This window comes from Schistocerca piceifrons, chromosome 7 (genome assembly GCF_021461385.2).
Source record: "Schistocerca piceifrons isolate TAMUIC-IGC-003096 chromosome 7, iqSchPice1.1, whole genome shotgun sequence".
NCBI classification, from domain to species: domain Eukaryota; kingdom Metazoa; phylum Arthropoda; class Insecta; order Orthoptera; family Acrididae; genus Schistocerca; species Schistocerca piceifrons.
The window spans coordinates 394,977,523-394,996,919 of NC_060144.1; the positions used below are offsets into that span (position 1 = coordinate 394,977,523).

The 19,397-nt window shown below is 41.6% G+C and overlaps 1 protein-coding gene across 1 annotated transcript in view; it reads left to right on the forward strand.

Annotated features, from left to right (window-relative positions):
- The window catches only part of LOC124805169 (neuropeptides capa receptor-like), a gene marked incomplete at its 3' end in the record, with an annotated part of 1,111,251 nt that overhangs the window by 941,753 nt on the left and 150,101 nt on the right, over positions 1 to 19,397 (forward strand). Inside the window, exon 3 of the mRNA XM_047265654.1 lies at positions 13,738 to 13,828. Coding sequence (XP_047121610.1) covers positions 13,738 to 13,828 — 91 coding nt within the window. The remainder of the gene's footprint in view (positions 1 to 13,737; positions 13,829 to 19,397) is intronic.

Here is a 19,397-nt window from a genome sequence, read left to right on the forward strand (position 1 = left end):
TTATCATGCACGAATAACATACATAGTGTTTATTTCTGTTGCAGTAATTATAAAGATATTTTAATTTCATTTTAAAGTACGTGCGTTTTAAAGCAATGTACCGGATTCGCATTCAGGGAGAAGTGGGATCAGGTCTCTGCCTTTCCACTCATATTCAAGTTTTCCTCGCATTGTCTAACGAGGGGACCTTCTGGGAGGTGAATCGAGTTACGAGCTCCCACTTCGCCTGCTTATAGTGTGGGTAGGCACCTATCACACAATAAAATTGTAGCTGCCAATGTGGCCTCGTTTTTGAAATATTGCCTGTTAAAATTTGGGCAGCTCTTTATATACAGAAAAGTTTCACTACTGTGTTAGGCGAGCGAGTAGCCGAGCGGTGCGGGCACGGTAGCTCAGCGTGCTCGGTCAGAGGGTTAGCTGCCCTCTGTAATAAAAAACTGAGTGAACGGATAAATGAACAACCTGAAAGAGTGTCATCGGACGTCTGCCACGAACAAATGCAACCAGCAGTATAGAAGAAAATGAGACAAGAAAAGTGGCAAGCGAGCAGGACTCCTGTCCAGGTGACCCTGGTTCGAGACACGTCTATGCTACTTTTGTTTCTTTTTTTCAAATGCTTTGTTTTAATTTATAATTACTCATGAAAATTTTGCAAGGAATTGATTAAAAAGAATTACAAGCCTCTATAAATCGAAATTACAAATTGAATGTCACATTTGGTTTCAATCTTTTGCTTTTTTATTTTAACATGAAATTAACCGTAATTAAAAAGTTGGCATACATAAAATTTGCCTGTTTATCTGAAAATTGAGAGAAGTTGTTAAAATATCTCATCGAAATTAGTCATAAACCCGTCATACAAATGTTGGGACAGGATCCTAGAAAATTTTACACCTGTCAGATCGTTGACGCGTCGTCGCGCCTAATCCTGTTTACGATCTGTGACCGTTGGCGTTCCCATATTTGTACCTGCCGTTCCACGAATAAAGGGACTCTACTGTCTGCGTACGTGAGTGGTGACAGCTATAACTGCCAAAGAAACGTTTCCCTTCAGTTGAAAGGTTGGCTTTGAAGTTTCCTGACGTCCAAGGAGGACTTTTGTGGGCTCCACCTAACAATGAAGAACGGCAGGAGTTAACAGACGAAATTGATTATCTATGGTAGTTACTTATCAAAATCAACTTTATACTGAAATCAGTGAGCTCCAACATCAGCGAACGATCTTCATTAATCGGCAGAGAAATGTTCAGACGATTTATAGACATGTACGGGACTATGACATTCACGGACCAAGAAGTCCGACTATGAAGAGGTTGCGAGTCTTTCCGAAGCAAGCCACGACGAAAGTGACGCACGGAAAAAACGAGAAATAGAAATAACACCCATTTCTTCCGATTCTAATGAAGAAGATGATGGAGATGAGCGGACCAGAATCCCATATACAGTGAAAGTCAAGGCCGTGGAGATGGCAGAACTTCATCCAACGTAGTCATTGAAAACGTTACAAAAACATTCAACGAGATAATTGGAAAGCAAAACCCTGTTTTCAAAGTGGTGATTCATAATCGCAGTAGGAGGGACGCGAAATGATAAACTGGAAATAATCAATTCGTTTGTTTACGACCGGTTTATCGAGGCGAGAGACCAGAGAGCAGGCCTCGTAACAACACGGATGCTCCTACAGTGGACAATGGCTGCTGTTTATAAATTTCTGGATGGAAATTTTGACTTCAAAATGTCAGAATCTTGGGGTTGTCGCTTCAAATCACTGCATCGCATATCTCATCGGCATGTAATAAAATAAGTCAGCGAGAAAGACAAGAGAACCTTGGATGAGCTTCTGAAAATCGCTACGAAATAGCAGCAGCAAACAAGCAATATAACATGAGATTCAACCTGATTATATCATAAATACAGATCAAACAGGATGTGAATATCAAATAAGGAGCAGACGCACTTTGTCCCACAAAGGTGAAAAAATCACCGAAATTGCTGTGGGACAAATAACTAAATTGACGCACTTATGTACTGCGCAATATGCAATCACATTGTCTGGAAAACTGCTGCCTAAATTATTTGTTTGACAGTAAGAAGTGACTGGGACGTTCGGCGCGAGTCCGAAAAGACGTCGACGGATATGTGGAGAAATACCAGAATGTTCACATCACATCGACAAAGTCCGGAAAACTGCATAAACAAACGTACGAAGGGTTTTTGGATGAAGTAAATCAACCATACGCCGAAAATAATCACTTCCTCTACATCTCTGAGGAACCTCCACGGACTTGCATCAAATGGCATTCAACGATGAAGATGGCCATCCAATTTGCACTCTATCAGTGATACCACAGCGATGTACACCGTTTTGTCAGCCATGCGATATATATTTATATCGCCAAGTAAAGAATTACATTCGCCACTGCCAAAACGCTCTGTACCTATTGCAACACAACGTAGAAATCATATCCAGGGAGGACACGGTAAAAACCCATTCGATGGTACATGACCAACTGCAGTCTCCGACATATAAAAATATGATAAGGTACGTGAATAAAGCATTATTTTCAATTTTCGGATAGCTTTCTTGGATTTTCAGATATACTACAAGTTCATCGCTAATGTTGTTACACATATGCCTCGCGTGCCACAAAGCTAGAACCATCGCAATAAGAAGTATTCCATAACGTCAATGTAGTGGCGTTTCCTGCGGACTTAAGAAATACAGATGCGATTGCGACGAAAATGAATGTGCACTCACAATGTTTGTTGTGTCTAAAGTACAAATGTTTTGATTGTTTTTATAACAAGTATTATCTGTCGGAATGTACTCGTCAAAGTATAGGAAATATTTTCCATTAAATGAAACATATTTTTAATCCCTCACTCGTTGGAATTTTTCTAATATTCCCTACTTCAATGGAACAAAATTAAAAATACAACGAAATAAAAATTAACAATAATAAAATATTTCAAGAAATTACATTGCGGTTAATTTCCTGTTAAAATAAAAAGAAACCGTAAAAGATTTAAACAAAATTTGACACCCAATGTGTAATTTTGATTTATAGAGGCTGGTAATTCTTTTTAATCAATTCCTTGAGGAGTTTTCATGATTAATTATAAAATAAAAGAGGCATTTGAAAAAAAAGGAAACAAAAGTAGCATAGACGGTTCTAGAACCAGGGTTGCCTATATGGGAGTCTCGCTGGTTTGCCACTTTTTTTATTTTTATTTTTTTAAATCTCATTTTGTTCGTTTCTGTTCGTTGCATCTGCTCGTGGCGGACGTCGTTGATCCATTACCTCAGCTAACCCTCTGACAGACACGCTGAGTTACCGTGCCGGCAGTCCACTCGGCTACTCGCTCACTTGTCACAGAAGTGCAACTTTTCGGTATGTAAGAGCTGCCCAAACTTCAACAAGCAATATTTCAAAATCGTGGCCGTCTTGGCACCTACAATGTTAGGGTGTGATAGGTGCCTACCCACACTATAAGCAGGCAAATTGGGAGCTCATAACTGGATCTATGCACCTCCCAGAAGGTCCCCTCGTAAGAGTGAACCAGACTGACACCATTGATGAGGACACTGCTGACATCATCCACTTTCTTGTCTGAACCCAGGTTTTAGCAACGTCTCTATCGGTTTTTTATTCCCTCCATTGTTTTCGAGAGTTCTGAAGAAGTGGGTTTACGCGATGGAACAAATGATGATATTCAGTGACATGTTTCGCTAAATTGATTTATACACTCCTGGAAATTGAAATAAGAACACCGTGAATTCCTTGTCCCAGGAAGGGGAAACTTTATTGACACATTCCTGGGGTCAGATACATCACATGATCACACTGACAGAACCACAGGCACATAGACACAGGCAACAGAGCATGCACAATGTCGGCACTAGTACAGTGTATATCCACCTTTCGCAGCAATGCAGGCTGCTATTCTCCCATGGAGACGATCGTAGAGATGCTGGATGTAGTCCTGCGGAACGGCTTGCCATGCCATTTCCACCTGGCGCCTCAGTTGGATCAGCGTTCGTGCTGGGCGTGCAGACCGCGTGAGACGACGCTTCATCCAGTCCCAAACATGCTCAATGGGGGACAGATCCGGAGATCTTGCTGGCCAGGGTAGTTGACTTACACCTTCTAGAGCACGTTGGGTGCCACGGGATACATGCGGACGTGCATTGTCCTGTTGGAACAGCAAGTTCCCTTGCCGGTCTAGGAATGGTAGAACGATGGGTTCGATGACGGTTTGGATGTACCGTGTACTATTCAGTGTCCCCTCGACGATCACCAGTGGTGTACGGCCAGTGTAGGAGATCGCTCCCCACACCATGATGCCGGGTGTTGGCCCTGTGTGCCTCGGTCGTATGCAGTCCTGATTGTGGCGCTCACCTGCACGGCGCCAAACACGCATACGACCATCATTGGCACCAAGGCAGAAGCGACTCTCATCCCTGAAGACGACACGTCTCCATTCGTCCCTCCATTCACGCCTGTCGCGACACCACTGGAGGCGGGCTGCACGATGTTGGGGCGTGAGCGGAAGACGGCCTAACGGTGTGCGGGACCGTAGCCCAGCTTCATGGAGACGGTTGCGAATGGTCCTCGCCGATACCCCAGGAGCAACAGTGTCCCTAATTTGCTGGGAAGTGGCGGTGCGGTCCCCTACGGCACTGCGTAGGATCCTACGGTCTTGGCGTGCATCCGTGCGTCGCTGCGGTCCGGTCCCAGGTCGACGGGCACGTGCACCTTCCGCCGACCACTGGCGACAACATCGATGTACTGTGGAGACCTCACGCCCCACGTGTTGAGCAATTCGGCGGTACGTCCACCCGGCCTCCAGCATGCCCACTATACGCCCTCGCTCAATGTCCGTCAACTGCACATACGGTTCACGTCCACGCTGTCGCGGCATGCTACCAGTGTTAAAGACTGCGATGGAGCTCCGTATGCCACGGCAAACTGGCTGACACTGACGGCGGCGGTGCACAAATGCTGCGCAGCTAGCGCCATTCGACGGCCAACACCGCGGTTCCTGGTGTGTCCGCTGTGCCGTGCGTGTGATCATTGCTTGTACAGCCCTCTCGCAGTGTCCGGAGCAAGTATGGTGGGTCTGACACACCGGTGTCAATGTGTTCTTTTTTCCATTTCCAGGAGTGTAGTTTCTAAATAAGACAATGAAGACTAATGTCAGTAGACTCAAGGGTCGCATAACAGGGATCGGACCTATGCGGAAATGAGACATTGCCTTCATTGTTCGGGCATTGCAGCTCAGATAAACAATCTACGGAAAAGAAGGAAAGAGAGGTATTTGGGTGAAACACTGCTTGTACGGAGTCGCAGTGTCGTTCCTTGTTGTGGAATTTACTCACTCACTTTAGTGAGCCCCTTACAATTATTACGGCGACCTGCCATAAAAATGACTTACAGTATTGTTCAGTCTAGGAAAGCTATTTTAAATACAAGGAGAAAATATGCGTGCGGGCAATCATTTTCGATTGAAGCTAGTAAATGAAACACGTCTTCGGATAAAATGTCTGCTCTGTATTATCCCGTTAGCAATCTACTTGTCTATAAAGTCCGCCCTAACATGGTTCCTGACGTCAAACCAAATATTTGATTAAAAATCTGCTACTCCATCTCATCTATTCACAAAGCACATTCTCACACTAGTAGCCAACGTAAGCCTAGAACTGCAAAGCTGATGGCCGCCGAACCGCAACATTTACCAACAGGAAACCAGTTTGAAAATTCATACGCTTTTTATCAATTTGCAATGGTCGCTCAGTACTATGCATTTCGAAATTATTCGGTAATCTGAAGTTTCTGAAATGCAACTGCATAGTTTATCTCATTGAACTGAAGTGGCAGGTTTCACTAAAAAGAGCAGAACTTCCGGAAAAATCGTTTTCAGTACGTCCCATTTGATTTCGAACAACTCAGTTTGGTATCAAAAGCAAATACTCGTAAAGCATGCTTTTATATATATGTATATATGGATTGGTCAGTCATAAGATATATATATATATATATATATATATATATATATATATATATATATATATATATGCCCACACATTCACCATTCACTCTGTTATAAGTTAATATATATTTTCACCCTGTTATGACTGAACAATCCAGTGCTATTGTAAGACTATCCATCGGTGAATAAATAAATAATCACAAACAAATAAAATTTTCACAAAGACAGTTGGGAATAATGTGTTCTCGTTAATAAAGATACAACTCCTCGAGACGAGCCTTCACAAATCTCTCTCACTTCCTGAAACCCCACTTGTTCTTCTCCTTGGTTGGCTGTAACTCATAGTAGTTTTGTAGCACGGTCATTTCACTCCTTAAAATATAATCGTAACCCAAAAGTGACACTTTTTCCAAAATCACTCAAAAAAACTGGTAACAACTTAGATTTCATTTGTCTTCTTAACTGAAGTAAAGGTTTTGCTTGTATAATCCCTAAACCGGTTACTTTAAAACAAATACTTAATGCCATGTACATGGCTCATTGCACAATTACATAATATGATTCACACCCCCATTCATAATTAATTACTGACAAGTACGAAGAAAGCATAGGTCACATACATGCTGCATTCGCCCTTCTGCTCAAGATGGCACCTTGAGAAATCAAAATAATAATGTCCAGCAACTCAGAGTAATAACTACTCTTTGGAACAGAAAACATTACATAAAGTTTTACGAACAAAATGATTTTTAATTAACATTTCAGCAAAAAAAATTATTCACAACAATAAATTAACATGTCAGGATGTTTCCTGTAGTGGAAAGTTACGTGCGATGTAAATAATAATGCGTCATTTCGAATCTTTCTGAAATTATGGCTTTATTAACTCACAGAAAAATACGTTTTTTAAGACACTGGGTCGCTGTGAGCAGTAGGAAAAATCTTACCGGTTCCTATGTCCCAATGCTTTAACATAGAATTGAGGAAACAGACCATGTCATTTTGCCGGCCGCGGTGGTCTCGCGGTTCTAGGCGCTCAGTCCAGAACCGCGCGACTGCTACGGTCGCAGGTTCGAATCCTGCTTCGGGCATGGATGTGTGTGATGTCCTTAGGTTAGTTAGGTTTAAATAGTTCTATGTTCTAGGGGACTGATGACCACAGATGTTAAGTCCCATAGTGCTCAGAGCCATTTTTTTTTTTTTGAACCATGACATTTTCAAAGGAATTGTTTTAACATTTAACAGAAATTATTCAAGGAAACCTCAGAAAAACTACATCTCGATAGTTTAATGTTCGTTCTTTCGAGTTCCTTGACAGTTCAGCTAACGCAATAGATGAAACATGGATACTTGATCAAGACAATAATTAAAATGTCTTCTTTAATGAGTCTAGGAGAGATTGTAGCTCGAGTGATTCGAGAATGAAACAGAGGTAAAGAAATTTACAAGGTATGACGACATCTTCACCTCCCTGCTTGCTGTAGGAACAGAGCTAGCGTTATTCGACTGTGTCACCACGCTCAGTAATGCATACGAGGTAAATCTGCATTATTAAGGTATATAATACCGTTGAGAATTTCTGTAACACACGATAAGAGACACATATTACTTCGATATATTCAATATTTGGAGCATATTTTTATTTATGGAATAAAACCGTTATCCGTTTTAGGCTGCAAAATCTTCTGCTTATTTGCTATTATTGGTTAATTCCATTTGAGGAGTCCTTATGAAGCATAGTACCCAATGCAACGCGTCGTAGGAGATGTGTCGTATAAATTAATCTGTCAGTCTACACGTTGAGCCACATATCAACATGGCATGATCTGTAACGAATACAACAAATCATTGTAAAACATTTGGAAGAACCACTTACGATATGGCTTAGGGATGAATTTTACATCGACCCACAGAAGAACCCATTTTATCATAAACGAACCTTAACGTATGTACTCGTTACGTCCACATGCAGACTTAGCCCACCAATTAAAAAAACTGGATTGCCTATTTGAGCTCTTCGTGAAGTCCGGCGTTTAATGATTTTTGCTTCGGATCGCAGTACATAAAAATTTGCTGAATAACCATGTCAACATCACTAACTAATATGCAGGTACGACATAAATACATTTGACTATAATATAATAACTAACCAGCGATCGACTAGTACTTAATTAAACATAGGTCTGGTGATGGGGAATGATGGTAGTTGATATTAATAAAAGAAAAAAATGGATTCACACAATTTGGCAGCAGAAATTATACAGCAATTTAGATTCACAGTCCTATATTTCCTGCCTTCGAAAGTATTACGCATCTTTAAATGACTGTGCAAACCACGAAAGGCAGGTCAAAACTACTGCAATGAGTTTGGCCGCAAGTACGCACTATGTGGCGCATTGTCTTATGTGGAGTTGTATTTGCCCTCCTGCACTGCAAGGCCATCAAAGTTCACCTGGTCATACTGCTCTAATATGAAATGTGTGAATGTCAGTTTTTTGAATTTAATTGATGATAGGTGAAAATATAAAAATGCAGTAAATGAAGCAGGCAAAAAGGAATACAAACGTCTCAAAAATGAGACCAACAGGAAGTGAAAAATGTCTAAACAGGGATAGCTAGAGGGAAAATGGAAGGATGTAGAGGCTTATCTCGCTAGGGGTAAGATATATACTGCCTACAGGAAAATTAAAGAGACCTTTGGAGAAAAGAGAACCACTTGTACGAATATCAGGAGCTCAGATGGAAACCCAGAAAGATGGAAGCTGTATATAGAGGGTTTATGCAAGGGCGATGTACTTGAGGACAATATTATGGAAATGGAAGACGATGTAAATGAAGATGAAATGGAAATACGATACTGCGTGAAGAGTTTGACAGAGCACTGAAAGACCTGAGTGGAAACAAGGTCCCAGGAGTAGACAACATTCCATTAGAGCTACTGACGGCCATGGGAGAGCCAGTCCTGACAAAACTCCACCATCTGGTGAGCAAGATGTATGAGACAGGCGAAATACCCTCAGACTTCAAGAAGAATATGATAATTGCAATCCCAAAGAATGCAGGTCGTGACAGATGTGATAATTACCGAACTATCAGTTCAATAAGTCACAGCTGCAAAATACTAACCCGAATTCTTTACAGACGAATGGAAAAACTGGTAGAAACCGACCTCGAGGAAGATCAGTTTGGATTCCATAGAGATATTGGAACACGTGAGGCAACACTGGCCTTACGACTTATCTTAGAAGAAAGAGTAAGGAAAGATAAACCTACGTTTCTAGCATTTGTATACTTAGAGGAAGCTTTTGACAATGTTGACTGGAATACCCTCTTTCAAATTCTGATGGTGGCAGGGGTAAAATACAGGGAGCGAAAGGCTATTTACAATTTGTACAGAAACCAGATGGCAGTTATAAGATCGAGGGGCATGAAAGGGGAGCACTGGTTGGGAAGGGAGTGAGACAGGGTTGTAGCCTCTCCCCGATGTTATTCAATCTGTATATTGAGCAAGCAGTAAAGGAAAGAAAAGAAAATTTTTTGAGTAGGTATTAAAATCCATGGTGAAGAAATAAAAACTTTGCGGTTCGCCGATGACAATGTAATTCTGTCAGAGATAGCAAAGTTAAACGGAATGGACAGTGTGTTGAAAGGAGTATAGAGATGAACATCAACGAAAGCAAAACGAGTATAATGGAATGTAGTCGAATTAAGTCGGGTGATGCTGAGGGAATTAGATTAGGAAATGAACACTTAATGCAGTAAAGGAGTTTTGCTGTTTGGGGAGCAAAATAACTAATGATATTCGAAGTAGAGAGGATATAAAATGTAGACTGGCAAAGGCAAGGAAAACGTTTCTGAAGAAGAGAAATTTGTTAACATCGAGTATAGATTTAAGTGTCAGGAAGTCGTTTCTGAAAGTATTTGTATGGAGTGAGCCACGTATGGAAGTGAAACGTGGACGATAAATAGTTTGGACAAGAAGAGAATAGAAGGTTTCGAAATGTGGTGCTACAGAAGAATGCTGAAGATTATATGGTTAGATCACATAACTAATGAGGAGCTACTGAATAGAATTGGGGAGAAGAGGAGTTTGTGGCACAACTTGACAAGCAGAAGGGACCGGTTGCTAGGACATGTTCTGAGGCATCAAGGGATCACCAATTTAGCACTGGAGGGCAGCGTGGAGGGTAAAAATCGTAGAGGGAGACCAAGAGGTGAATACACTAAGCAGATTCAGAAGGATGTAGGCTGCAATAAGTACTGGGAGATGAAGAAGCTTGCACAGGATAGATTAGCATGGACAACTGCATCAAACCAGTCTCAGGACTGAAGACCACAACAACAACACCAAATGTCATGGAGGACTCCTTATCTCTTAATGAAGCGTATTTTATAATATGAGCGCACATTGATTCACTTGTTTTGGATTTCGGGCCTTTCAGGGAGAAGTTTACTGGCGTGCAAACGGAAAAAACGAAAATAACTGTAACATGACGGGACATTGCTAAGTAATGTACCTCAATGAAATGCGGACCATACTGAGAATGAACTACTGTAGTAAAGTTGAAAATGTAGCTTATCGACATACATAATGAGACCGGCAGAAATGACGCTTTTACAAAAAGCCTATAGTAACAATGAAATCAACGCTGTTCGCTAAGATACCACGGATATTACAAATGACGGGATGTGGTCCTTTATCGGACATACGATCAAAATGGACGCCCATTCATGCTCCGCAACGTGCTCCCATGCTACCCACAGCATGATAATGCTTGTTGATGCAAGTGGATGTACTACAATTCATCTCCCCAACGCATGCCACACTGATCGGTGGTACAAGGGCTTTTCGGAAGGTAAGGCCCGATAGGTAGCAAAATGGAAATGACTGTGAAAATATGCTGAATCTATGCATACATGTATTGAGCAGTGGCGTCATGTCGCTATTTGCAGTTTTGAATACACAATAAGGTCGCAAAAATACCTAGAATAAATGCGTCTCCACTAAGTTTTAGTAGCCATTGTGAGGTTTCGCCTGATTTCAGGCAATCCCACATAACTTATCTGTAATGCATTTCTTCTTCATGACAGTTCTCGGTTTCACACAGCAGGGGCAATGAGGACCCTCCTGCAGCGTTTTCTGTGGGAAGTATTTGACCACTCACCGAAAACGCCTTGGCTACGTCTGACGTTCATCTTACGACACCGTTCCTCACAAGTGTATTCTAACCAAAGTGCGTACCTATGGAATATCGCGTCAGTTGTGCGAATAGATTAGTGATTCCCTGTCAGAAATGTCACAGTTCGTAGTAATAGACGGAAAGTCATCGAGTAAAGCAGAATTTATATCTGGCGTTCTTCAAGGAAGTGTTATAGGCCCACTGTTGTTCCTGATCTATATTAACGACACGGGAGACAATCTGAATAGCCCCCTTCCACTATTTGCAGATGATAGTCATTTACCGTCTTGTAAAGTCATCAGAGGACCGAAACTAATCGTAAAATGATTTAGATACGATATCTGTATGGTGCTAAAAGTGGAAATTGACCCTGAATAAAGAAAAATGTGAGGTTATTCGCGTGAATACTAAAAGAAATCCGCTAAATTTCGATTACGCGATAAGTCACACAAACCTGAGGGCTGTAAATTCAACTAAATACTGAGGGATTACCGTTAAAAATAACATAAACTGGAACGATTACGTAGGTAATGTTGTGTGGGTAGAGCAAACCAAAAACTGCAATTCATTGGCAGAACACTTAGATGCAGCAGTTCTACTAAAGAGACTGCTTACACCATACTTGTCCACCCTGTCCTGGAGTACTGCTGTGGGGTGAGGGATCCGCATGAGGTGGGACTGACGGATGACATCGAAAAAGTTCAAGGAAGGGCAGCTCGTTTTGTACTATCACGAAATGGGGGAGATAGTGCACAGACATGATACGTGAGTTGGAGTGGCGATCATTAAAACAAAGGCGTTTTTCGTTGCCACGGGATCTTCTCATGAAATTGCAATCGCCAGTTTTCTCCTCTGATTGCGAAAACATTCTGTTGGCAACCATCTACATAGGAGGAAATGACCATCATGATAAAATAAGAGAAATCAGGGCTCGCACAGAAAAATTTAAGTGCTCGTTTTCCCAGCGCGCTGTTCGAGAGTGGAACGGTAGAGAGACTGCTTGAAGGTGGCTCATGGAACCCTCTGCCAGGCACTTTATTGTGAATAGCAGAGTAATCACGTAGAGGTAGATGTAGATCTATGCTCACATGAAGTGCTGGCTAGGAAGACAAAATTTTGGTACAGACAGTGAGCTGTATACCACTGTAGAGAATTGGCGCAAAGCACATCCAGCTGCCCACAATGACGAGTGTATTGGAAAATTGGTACAACACTACGATAAATGTCTAAGTCTCGGCGGGGACTGTATAGAGAAGTAGCTGGTAGGTATAGTAAACTGTTGCAAATAAAACGTTTTTCGATTTTCACTGTAGTTTCCATTTCGCGACTGATCAAGCCTTACTTTCCGAGTAGTCCTCGTACCACCGAGCAAATGTGGTATTTGTTGGGGAGAAGTAGCGTAGCACATCCACAGGCATCAGTGACCATCTAGCAGTTGTCTAGCACTCAGCTGGGACTGTGGAATGAGTGCCCTACCACAGGAACTATTTACCAAGCTTGTCGGCAGCGTGGGAACACGTTGCAGGACATGCGCTGCGGTCTGTTTTGTTCATGCACCCTATTAACAGTCAGTTCCCGGCTTTTGTAGCGCCCATGGTACGAAAGGAACAGCGGTGATTCCATTGTTTGTGTTTAAGCAAAAGTGTCATTTCTGTCGCTCTCATTGCGTAGTTCAGATTGTTCAAATGGCTCTCAGCAGTACAGGACTTAACATCTGAGGTCATCAGTCCCCTAGAACTTGGAACCATTTAAACCTAACTAACCTACGGACATCACACACATCCATGCCCGAGGCAGGATTCAAACCTGCAACCGTAGCGGTCGCGCGGTTCCAGACTGAAGCGCCTAGAACCGCTCGGCCACAACGGTCGGCCTTTGCGTAGTTCGATCAGTTACGTTGTCCACTTTACTATAGCAGTTCTTTTTTGGGTATCGTCCAAGTTTCATTGAGCTATGTTACTCCGCAGTTAGTCGGGGAAATGGGCAGGCCCTTTCCATTTGCCGAATGTCCTCTCGTTCTAAGAGCTTCGCTACCCGCTACGTTCTAAGCGGTCGCGTATTGTCATCCATAAAAATTAGATAAAGGTCGAATGCACCATTGAAATGGCGCACATGGGGAAGGAGTCTAGTGTCATAATAAGATTGTCTGGTTAGTGTACCCTGTTCAAGGATTTGGAGGTCAGTTCGCCATTGCGACATTATCCTTCCCCAGACCATAATACCTGGGCCACCAAAACTGTCATTATTGACACTGTTCCTCGGTGCATTGCATCTTCACAGCTGTCACAAGAAGGGTACGTCCAGAATTCTCGCCGTGACTTCATTGTCATTAATGTCTTTAAATAAAAGTATCATCTTTTTTCGTGTCATTGCGCTTTTCTTACAGTTACCTTCTCTACTACAACATTGCAGTTATTTCTAGGTGTAGTCTAAGTTGCATGTAGTAGTGTTCCTTCACAGTGACATATGCGATATTACTTATTTCCTTTGTTTTGCACACGTGTGTATTTTCGCCCGAACTGCAGCCGCCGGTAACGATAGTAAAAGAAATTTACCATGGTTTCAGGTCTGCCCAACGAAGTGAGCGTGTACTGGCAGCAGTATCCGTGGGTCCTGGGGACAGGCGTCTGCAAGCTGCGAGCGCTCGTCTCAGAGATGTGAGTATCAATGAGGCTGCTGTCACGACTGCAGGTAATGCGCAGAAGCATATTGCCGAGTGGATATTCAGCATGTTGTTACTCATAAATTCCGAAGAACGGTACTGGCCATACTGGAGCTATGATGGACAGTCGTGATTGGGGCTGGGATAATCAACCAGTAAGAACAGCGTCCGCGGAAGACAGGTTTTCTGATCCGAATCCTGGTGCGACAAATACCTTCACGTAAGAAAGCAATTTCCCGTATTTGGTTCGTTTAGAGGAAGGAGTAATAGCGATTAGTTGTCACTATTAGACACAGATGGAATAATAATCGTTGGGGGAAAAATTTCGTTGAATGGATTCTGTGGAACAGAATGCAAAATTCTGATCCAAACTTCAGTGTAACTAAATCTCTCTTCGGTTACATTATTTATTCATTAGTTACAATGTTTTACATGTTATTTCACCTTTAACGTTACAAATTGCTTACAGATGTACAAGTTTCATTTCGATTCTGTAAGATGATCCGTAAGCCATGGATACTGTTTAAGTTTTCATAACAAGATTGTAGCAGACAGGGAATATCGAAATAAATGAATACCATTGGTTCTAGAACCGAGTTCGTGAAATAGAAATGACGGTTCGTGGTACTGTTGCAGTGTTGCGCAACTTACAACAGTTTTACACTTAGTCTATCCGTATGTCTTTTTCTTTCGTTTAGGAAGCCAAAAAATGGTTCAAATGGCTCTGAGCACTATGGGACTTACCTTCTGAGGTCATCAGTCCCCTGGAACCTAGAACTACTTAAACCTAACTAACCTAAGGACATCACACACATCCATGATTCGAACCTCCGACCGTAGCGATCGCGCGGTTCCAGACTGTAGCGCCTAGAACCGGTCCGGCCGGCGGAAGCCAAATACATACTACGAAATGCGTAACAGATAGCCACTTACGGTCGTCCTACGTCCTAATGCCTCCTATCGAACCCAAAAACACTGCCGGGCTTCAAGGAAACTCTGAGGGCTTGTTAACCGCGACCGACTCTTAGAGACTAGTCGACGCCTATCCATAGCAGCAGGAATGATGCTCACCAGTGACGTCACATGTATCAGTCTGCGTGGGAACTCCCGGCCTGCCCTACATGGTAGCTGCGGATCAGCGCGGCGGATTGGTAACTGAAGTGGCCCGTGTTTGTTTACCGGCTGAATCGGGGATTTCCGTAACTTGACGAAGGGACGCTTTGTTGTCCTTACACTCGTATGACATTCCAGTGTTGACACGGCTGTACGGGCACGTCTCGAAAGCCAATAAATTAAAAAAGAAAGAAAAAGAATTCTCTGTAGAAACATTTCCAGATACTCTCCTCCCGCAACTTTAATTTACTATTCACATCGCTTGGGTGGGTCATTCCCCAACTACAGGATTATCATATTAATATTTCAACAGAAACCATAATAATTTGGTTTCGTTCACAAATTTGCTTTGAGGGTAGAAATTAGCTGGAATGTTTTCTTTTTATCAGCATAACTACATTTTATATTTTTGTCGATCGTAGTACAGTTTTCTTATCAGATTTAGTCCTAACATTGTTACAATTGGAAAAGTGGCTAGAATATTGTAATTGTTGGTGCTACTGCAGCTGCAGTGTTTAGTTCACCGCTAGTATCAATATATTTCTAAGAATCTTATTTATAGATGTTGTTGCGTTTCAAGGTGATCGAGTGTTTCGGTTCTTCATACCGCAGTTTTCTATTCGTCGATGTATCTGGTATGCTCTAAGCTACTCTAAGTCTGAAACAGGCATTGGAAGGCCCAATGGTATCGACCGGCCGCCTTGTCATCCTCAGCCCACAGGTGTCACTGGATGTTGATATGGAAGTGCATGTAGTCAGCACACCGTTCTCAAGGCTCGTATGTCAGTTTTCGTGACCGGAGCCGCTACTTCTCAATCAAGTGGCTCCTCAGTTTGCCTTACAAGGGCTGAGTGCACCCCGTTTGCCAATAACATTCGGCAAACCGGATGGTCACCCATCCAAGTGCTAGCGCAGCCCGACAGCGGTTAACTTCGGTGATCTGACGGGAACCGGTCTTACCACTGCAGCAACGCCATTGGCCTAGTATGCTCTGGATAGTGAGTACTAGAGCATCATATAGTTTCTCGTTTGTGGAGTGCGAGTGGAAATGAACAACATAAATAATTTACAATATCCCACTTTTCTGGTGAGGAGAATCTTGGTGTAAAGGGACGGATGACCCTTACCAGTTTTAAATATTGTGAAAAATATTAATACAGGAAATCGGCAGCTTAGGAGACCATTAAAAACAGTTCCCCATTCCAGCTGTTTGATGTGGAACCCTCGTGGACGAAAATGGGCGATGGGACGTAAATCATATGAATACCAATACCAAAATGAAGAAGCAGCCATCTTCATCTGTTCACATACGAAAATTTTTACGACTGGCCCTTTTGGAACTGCCAACGTAGCTGAACTACTGGATAGTGTCTGTAAAAGGAAAATCAGTGAGTATAGAGAAGAATTTACTGATAATAAACATAAACTGTATCCATTTGTGTGGTTCCTCTGAACTGACCTTAATGGATCATCATGAAACGTAGTTTTCATCAAACCCATCACAGCATTTGAAATAAACACTATCAAAAGTTGAAAAGAAACTGACATCATTTCTAGTAAGGAAACTATACATTTCCCAGTTGCCTAACTGGGACAAGACTGAGGCGAAAAGAGAAGCAAAGGAATTTACGATGCTATATTCTGAGATTAAATATAGTTTTAGTTTCTCAGGATATCATATCACTTCACGACTGTTTCTTTCAGGAAAGTCCCCCCGGTACTATTCTGAGTTTTCTGAGGCAATTTTAAAGGAAGTGTGCCCAGTGTATACGTTTCTCGATAAGCTGAAACTACTTCGTTCTATTTACCTAGCACAAAAGTTTAAACCATTGTTTCGTGCTGTTTGTCTGATAACCAATAATGTGGGGAATACTCTAAGCTGTTGGAGCTCATTCTCAAAATTCCCATGACGTCAGTCGAAGTAGAAAGGTGCTTTCTAACACTGGAAAGAATCAAAGAATTCTTACGCAACTCTGTCTGTCAAGATAGATTTTCGACCTTAGTGATGTTTTATACTAAAAGGGATGGAGCACTGACAAGTCTGCGTCAATAAAAAAACCGAATAGCAAATTCTCAATACAAGTGACGTAAGAACAAGTCTTCTTATAATGTATAATTTGCCTCTTTCAAATGACGAACGGATTTAATTTCTACAAGGACTGTAGCTAACTACGTAAAGACAAAAGTTTCTACACAGTCAATAAATCGTAGCTTGCTTTTTGCAGAGACTTTTCTGTCATATTTATAACTGTAACCCGTTCACGAAATCTAAATTGAGTTTGAGAACTTGAATTTTTTGACCCTCATAGACCGTGAATTCTAGGGATGAAAACTAATCTCGGGAAGCCAGACGCCGAGGTAAGGAATTATCTGTCTTGCTCTCATATAAAAAAGGTATATTGAAACTTTCGCGCAACACACAACTTCAGATGCAATGGGCCGTCATATTGAAGTAGGAATTATTTACTTCTCTCTAAATATGCATGTATTTTTCGCAGTAGTGCACAAAAAAAGTCCCTAATATGGACCTTAGTTACTACACCAGCCACCACCCGAAACTTCGTTGTATGACTTCATTGTGTTTTTGTTCACATAGTCAAAAACAAACTTCTTCATAACACTATATTCACATGTAATTTCTCTCTTATGATAGCGTTATAGTAATAATCTTACCTCTACCAATATGCCAATATGTTCCAGTCAAATCAAACGTGCTTAATCCGCGTCATCCATTGTGCTGTCATATATACCTTTCGTGTGCTTAATCTACGTTCTTCCGCTCTCTTCCTCTGTTTACTGTCACCGTTTGCCGTGTTTGTCGTCACCCCACGGTGTATACACACTGAATCGCCTAAGGCTATTATGACATTAAATAAATTTTTTGTTGCAATCTTCTCTTATAAAGTTTTTTAATTTGTTCCATTCAAACTGACCACTCTTAGGAATCACATTTCCATCTTTCAATCACAAATATCCACTGGCAAGTAATTATACTTCACGTCATATTTAGTGCAGATAGCATATGTTTGTGTCTTCGTGCGTGCTCGTGTGTGTGTTGCACCAAAAACCTCCTAAGTACTTGTTTATTTTTTCTATAGTGTTGCCACTGTACATCGCCAAATATTAAACCGTCCAACTGTTCTTATTCCATTTGCATAAAACAATAATTCTTAAAAGTCTCTCTCGCTCTTTAAACAAGCTGTGGTTCAAACGATGAACGAAATATAACAATTGTTGTTGTTGTGGTCTTCAGTCCTGAGACTGGTTTGATGCAGGTCTCCATGCTACTCTATCCTGTGCAAGCTTTTTCATCTCCCAGTACCTACTGCAACCTACATCCTTCTGAATCTGCTTAGTGTATTCATCTCTTGGTCTCCCTCTACGATTTTTACCCTCCACGCTGCCCTCCAATACTAAATTGGTGATCCCTTGATGCCTCAGAACATGTCCTACCAACCGATCCCTTCTTCCGGTCAAGTTGTGCCACAAACTTCTCCCCAATCCTATTCAATACTTCCTCATTAGTTATGTAATCTACCCATCTAATCTTCAGCATTCTTCTGTAGCACCACATTTCGAAAGCTTCTATTCTCTTCTTGTCCAAACTATTTATCGTCCATGTTTCACTTCCATACATGGCTACACTCCATACGAATACTTTCAGAAATGACTTCCTGACACTTAAATCTATACTCGATGTTAACAAATTTCTCTTCTTCAGAAACGCTTTCCTTGCCATTGCCAGCCTACATTTTATATCCTCTCTACTTCGACCATCATCAGTTATTTTGCTCCCCAAATAGCAAAACTCCTTTACTACTTTAAGTGCCTCATTTCCTAATCTAATTCCTTTACTACTTTAAGTGCCTCATTTCCTAATCTAATTCCCTCAGCATCACCCGACTTGATTAGACTACATTCCATTATCCTTGTTTTGCTTTTGTTGATGTTCATCTTATATCCTCCTGTCAAGACACTGTCCATTCCATTCAACTGCTCTTCCAAGTCCTTTGCTGTCTCTGACAGAATTACAATGTCATCGGCGAACCTCAAAGTTTTTATTTCTTCTCCATGAATTTTAATACCTACTCCGAATTTTTCTTTTGTTTCCTTTACTGCTTGCTCAATATACAATTAACGCCTATAAATGTTAGAATTAAATAATGTAATATATAAATTTCTGAAAATTCAAAGTCTTGGCCCTGGTTGTGTTCGTACTGTGGCAAATCATATTAGCAAAGCTGCCTAACAGAAACTAGCTTTAATCAAACAAATAGTTGTGCCAATTGATACACAGGCGGCACTTGCGTTTCCATTCGTACATTCACAACGGTCTACCCGGAGGGATGCCCTAGCTACGCGACATTTCCATTTATATGAAGTAACTTTCATACACCATATGAAGATTAATAAAATTTTTCAAGTAAAACTGGCGCAGGCATTCACTAGAC